The 5,609-nt window shown below is 45.8% G+C and overlaps 1 protein-coding gene across 1 annotated transcript; it reads right to left on the bottom strand.

Annotated features, from left to right (window-relative positions):
- Positions 1–236: 236 nt before the first annotated feature.
- On the bottom strand, positions 237–5,094 carry LOC140573507 (enoyl-CoA delta isomerase 1, mitochondrial-like). Its single transcript, XM_072692903.1, has 7 exons — positions 4,969–5,094; positions 3,946–4,083; positions 3,641–3,768; positions 2,841–2,987; positions 2,315–2,436; positions 2,030–2,208; positions 237–901 (listed from the first exon to the last, which is right to left on the bottom strand). The coding sequence occupies exons 1-7, from the start codon at positions 5,009–5,011 to the stop codon at positions 729–731; spliced, it is 930 nt and encodes a 309-aa protein (XP_072549004.1). The 5' UTR covers positions 5,012–5,094; the 3' UTR covers positions 237–728.
- Positions 5,095–5,609: the final 515 nt, after the last annotated feature.

The raw sequence follows: 5,609 nt of genomic DNA, 5'->3' as shown, positions 1-5,609 counted from the left end.
GGGGCGCTATATTGCCCTAAGTGGAACAACCTGGAGAACCTGGGTTGCTTTTCCCTTCAATGTACTGGGAGTTCTAAGCCATGTCTCGTACACCAGCCAGTTACATCAAAATACATGTAAACGCCCACGAGAAGGTAGCCTGGAGGGAATGACAACACACTGATGGTGAGTAAAGGGGGGGGGGGAGGGGAGGGGTCACAGCCAGTATGCAAATAAAAAGAGCCAGGAGCCAATGGGAAAAGTGATGAGTTTTTTTATTTTATTTAACAAGGTTTCGCTGTTCACACATCAGGCAAACCACCAGAAATGCATGACTTTTATGAAGGTCCAGTTTTGTGATGGAGTTAGCTTTATAGTCCAGTGAAACTTTCACTGTGGTGAAAGCACATTACCATGGGTCTGTGAAGAAAAGGCAACCGAAAATGAAGGCGCCCTGGTGTTTAATTAACAAATCAACTGCAAAAGATGCCAGAAAATCAATGCAAAAAAAGTCACATTACATTTTAGGGGTTATTTAGAACTGGCTTCATGGTGGAACAGCAGGTAGCCTGTGCCGTACGGCCCCATGGTCCTTTGGTCACTTCTTCCCACCTTTTAAAAACACTCCACATGTAGGGCTGGGCTGAAACTGGTGCCTTGTCCAAGTGTTATTCCTGCCTCACACCCAATGACGTATCGATGGAGTGAAGAAACGACTGAAATTGAAGGCATCCAAACACAATTTAGTTCTATTTCCCTGCCTTCTTCTCCTTTAGCTTGGCCAAGTACGTCCCGAGAGACTTCTGGATGGAGTCCTTGGTGACGAAACTCGCAAAGTTTTTGGCGTCAGCTTCTCTGTTCGCCAACAGTCTGTCCATTGTAGGCTTCCTGATCAAGGTCTTGCTGATCTGCCGGGCATGATCTGTGGACCAAACACATCGCAGCATTAGAAGAAACCAGAGGGAAGAAAGAAGTACAGTATAATCTGAGCCGCCAACTGGCCGGCATTCCAGGCTTCATAACTTCAGATCCGTTTAACTTACAGACCTGATGCACATTATAACTTAGTGATGCCAATGTTTTTTCAGAGGAAAGCCTTCATAGAAAGCTGCTAAATGGTGTAATGTGCTCATTTCTGACGTGATCACATTGCCCTACATGCTGCCTAGTGTCACATGGCCTCAGTCCAAGCTCTTTTTCTCTGTACAGGATAAATGAAGCCAACTATGTTTATATTTACAAAAAACTAATTAATTAATTACATCAAATAAAGCACAAATACCACTACTAATAATACTACAATATAATATAAAACTGAAGAGTTAATGAGCTCTATGTATTTTGATTTGCGATCATTGATCAGACACAAGGGCTCCAAATATGTCCACAGCACTAGACATATTCGGAGTACTAGACAACTTTATAAAGGTGTGCGCTTCGGGGCTTAAGGGTTAGGGTGAGAATTGGGACAGGGCCAATGTGCTGCTCTGTCTCTTGGAAAAAGAGAGACGCCAGCTAGATTTCCCCTAACTAACCATATGCCATTGACTTGTCGAGTATTCATGAGTAATCCAGCTTAGAAAACAGCCCAGATCAGTGAGTCCCCCCCCTCCTCTGTCTTGCAGGAACATGCTGCTGTTTATTAAGCAGGTTTTGAACACTTCACAAGTCCCCTCAGAGAGAGAGAGAGAGAGAGAGAAAGGGAGAGAGAGGGGTTCTGTGTCTCTGTTTGGATGGGTCTCCCTTGTGTCCTTGCAAACAAGTGAGATCATGTGACCAGCTGCACTGGCGTGATGTAGGCTGAGCAAGGCTGATTGTGCTCTCTCGGGGCCTCGGCTGCCGCTGGCTAGACATGATCTATATAAATATAATAAATATCCATGTCCTTTTAATGAATTATTGGATTTTCACCCCTAATTTCTGACATCGGCAAACTCTTTGTCTTCTAGTTGAGGTCGAACAGAGAAAAATTCTGCATCTGCAAACTTTTTGAACCATTCAAACATTTCTACTGCAGATCAAATACAGAGAGAAAGAGGATCAGACTGACCTGGAATGGCGAACCACTTGGTCATAGTTTCGGTGGCTGTGCCAAGAATTTTATCCTCTTGGACCACCTGGTCCACCAGGCCGATCTTCAGCGCGTCTTGAGGACTGTATGTTACACCATACTGAACAGATAGCTCCGCTACTCTGTGGCCCACGGTGTTCACCATGCAATCCTTAAGCCTGAGAAAGGTGTCAGACAACAGTTTCCTTAGATGTACTTCCTAAAATACAAAAATAGTAAATAAACTGTTCAGCGCACGTGCTGTCAAGAACCGACTTGACTCACCAGAACGGTGCGACGATGCCAAGCTGCGCTTCGTTGACGCCTATCTTGTATTTAGGATTGTCAGCCATGATCCTGTAGTCACAAGACAGGCTCATCAGGCAGCCTCCTGCAGGACTGGCACCCTGAAAAACAAAGTACAGAGATCAAGAACGTCAGCAGCACCAGCAGCAGCTAGCAAACCCTAGAGTGGAAGGTGGAGGTTAGTGCACAGTTGATATGCTGGTAACACATCATTCATTAAAAATCAGCACTGATTAATAACAAGCATGTTACAGCGACAATAGAGGTCTAATCAATTACATAGTTGTGTTCCTTTTGCCAAAACATACATTTTTTATGCCGTTCTGGCACTTTACATGCTCTCCAAGACCTGACTGGTGATCCAGGCCTTTTTAATGGATCAGGTATCAGCTTATAAAGTTTCGATCCACCTCTGATCCTTAGGTTTGAAGGTATGTCAGGTTTGTATAGACTGTTATAGATGTTAGTAGACCACTATGTAAAGACCCCTACTGGTCGAACTCACATTGATGGCTGCGATCGTAATCTTGCTGGAGCCGTACAACTTCAGCCACAGGTCCTGCAGAACCTTCCAGAACTCTTCACAGTGCTCAGGGCTCCTCCCATACATGTCCATGATGTCCAGGCCAGCAGAGAACACATTGGGCAGGGCCTACATGAAAACCACAGGAAGAACCAAGCTTGCAGACACTACAACAGTATTGCTAAGCGATGCATGCTCTTCCCACGAATGCGTTCGGAAGAACGGACAAATTAATTTAACCTAATAAATGTAGGTTGGAGTTTAGAGTCTCCTCTAAACTACGCAACTAAGGCGAACCGTGCTGGTGTAGTCAACAGGAACCAGTGCTGGTAGATCACCATCACCTCTGCTGTAGGTTGTGGCCTACGGTTCCTATTAGATTAATCACGATAGCTTAAGTCAGGTTTAAGTGCTTTCATTAAAAACAGCTCATTTTTAAAGGTGTCCTCAATGCATAGTTGATAATTAGAGTTCGGTACATAGATGTGACGGTGTTTGAGGTTCATGGTGTTCCAGCAGATCTAAAACAGAGCTGTAAAACAGGCCAATTCCAAAATCCAAAAGGGGCAGACAGGGATCCTCGCCAGCCGACGTCAGCCTTTCCCATCTCTTCTCTCCATCGCATCCGCTCCATCGAAAACATACTGGACTACCTCAGCTGAACCCGTCTGGAGCTTGGTAACAGAACATGCTACAGTCTGTGGGTTCTAGGAGCCGCCGCTAAAGCATTATTGGGTAAAGCATGGGCAGGCCAGGTAGTGCGTGACCCCGTAGTGACTTACAGACGTTAGAATAACTCCTCTGCAGCTCTTGTCAAGCTCAAGCTTATCCAAGTTGATGACAAACTCGGTCATGAAGTCCAGACTCATGCTGTTGACTGGAGGACTCTGGAACGTCATCACAGCCACGCCTGCGCAAAAAAAACAAAACAACAACAACAACACCCCCACCGAAAGATGTTTAATACATTTATTAGAAACACCTTCTACTTCTGGCTGCTGTATGACTACAACTGAAGCCCACTTGTTATTCATGATTGGTCAGCTACAAGCCCATTCAGTCCTTCAGAAGGTTTATTAGGCCAGACCTGTACTGCTGTCCAGCTGCACCTGGATTCTGGACGAAGTTGATGCATTTCTGCTGCTGCTGGTGGTGGTGGGGCCAGAGTAGGATGAAGCACTGACTCTGGCATGGCTTTGGCTCGCAGAGAGCTGGGAGAGACACCCTAGGAGAGATCCAAGAGAAAAGAGACCATTAATGAGCTCAAGTTGTTCACCTGCAAACACACTTGACCAGCTTGCATGACCTCCATAGAAAAGGCACCGCCAGTAGAGGTCACCCTGTCCTATGCCAAGTGTCCCATCAACTACAGCGGTACAAATCTGAGCCACAGCACTCCAGCCAGTACCTTCGGTATGAGCTGGGATGGCGTTTGTGATCCAGAACCTAGAACTGGATCTCACCACTGCTGTAGTGGCTTGAAGCTATCAAACGGTCACAGCAATGTCCCATCGTAGCGTAAACAACCTTGATTTCAGTGTCTACAAACTTTTATGGTGATGCTATATTCACTCCTACTAAAGTTCCTACTAAAACAGCATGTCCAAAAGTTTGTGGACACTCATTCTAAGGATGAATGCACCCATTGCTCACACAGCTTGTCTAGTCCCTGTAGAGAAGTACTGCCAATAGAATAGGACTCTCTGGAGCAGATATTGGCACCATGCATCCTAATGATCAGGCATGGGTTAGAGGGGGGGGGGGGAGGAAGCCCCCCAGCATTGAGCAGGGGAGCAGTGTCTGCAATTACCCAGCAGCCACTGGGCAGAGGTGAACTTTGGTCCACATTCAGGGGCTGCAGCTGCAGGGGGACTGTCTGGACTCTTACTTTACCTTTCTAACCCCAAAAACAAATGTCCTGCGTACAGAAACAGCGAGAAATCACGACAATAATGGAGCATTTCTGGCAGTGCCTTATTAATAGGGTTAATACGGTTCCGTTTAAAGTTCATACAATTTCTGCACAGGTTTCTAATAAAGGACACGTCGGCCAACCATAACAGCAAACTTTTGGAGAATTTGTGGTCACGTAAAAGACCTGAAAACTTACTAGACGACGCGAAACGCGCTGCCTGCCTCAGAGGTGAAGCCATTTCTGTCAGTCCGAAAAACTGAGCCTCGGTGACGTTGACAAACAACGACCACCGTACTCGAATTTGATTGGAGATAGCATCGATCAATCACTCCGACAGCCAATCACAACACGGAACTCCGAGGGCGGGAGAATAATAATAATAATAGATGGTTCTCTGGGATTTCTGTGTTATATTAAGGCTCTAAACAGAGCCGCAATGCACGTAGAATCCATGTTCTCAACTTTTTGCATATTCTCAGCCGCTTTTTAAAAGATATGCGCTTTCCGTAAAGCGCGCTGACACTGACCTGTAGGTGCGAGATCACGAACAGACAGACGGACAAACTCTGAACCAATCAAAATCTTCCTTTCACCTGGAGCGAGCGAAATAGGCGGGCAAACTCAGAGGCGGAGCCAATCAGAAACGCCATTTCCGCCGGGGGCGGGACAACAGGTTGTCAATATCTCGCGTTTTACTTCTGCGGTTTTTACTGATCATTTTTATACGTTTATTTTTTACTGCTAACTCAGTAAAGACAGAACCTGATGCTCTCAAGGGTTGTCTAGCTAGATTAGCTAACTCTGGCTAACTCTGGCAGTAGCACTGAAAAACGTTT

The sequence above is a fragment of the Salminus brasiliensis genome, chromosome 12, assembly GCF_030463535.1.
Source record: "Salminus brasiliensis chromosome 12, fSalBra1.hap2, whole genome shotgun sequence".
NCBI classification, from domain to species: domain Eukaryota; kingdom Metazoa; phylum Chordata; class Actinopteri; order Characiformes; family Bryconidae; genus Salminus; species Salminus brasiliensis.
Note: the sequence above shows the minus strand (reverse complement) of the source record. Positions and strands in the feature narration are given on the sequence as shown.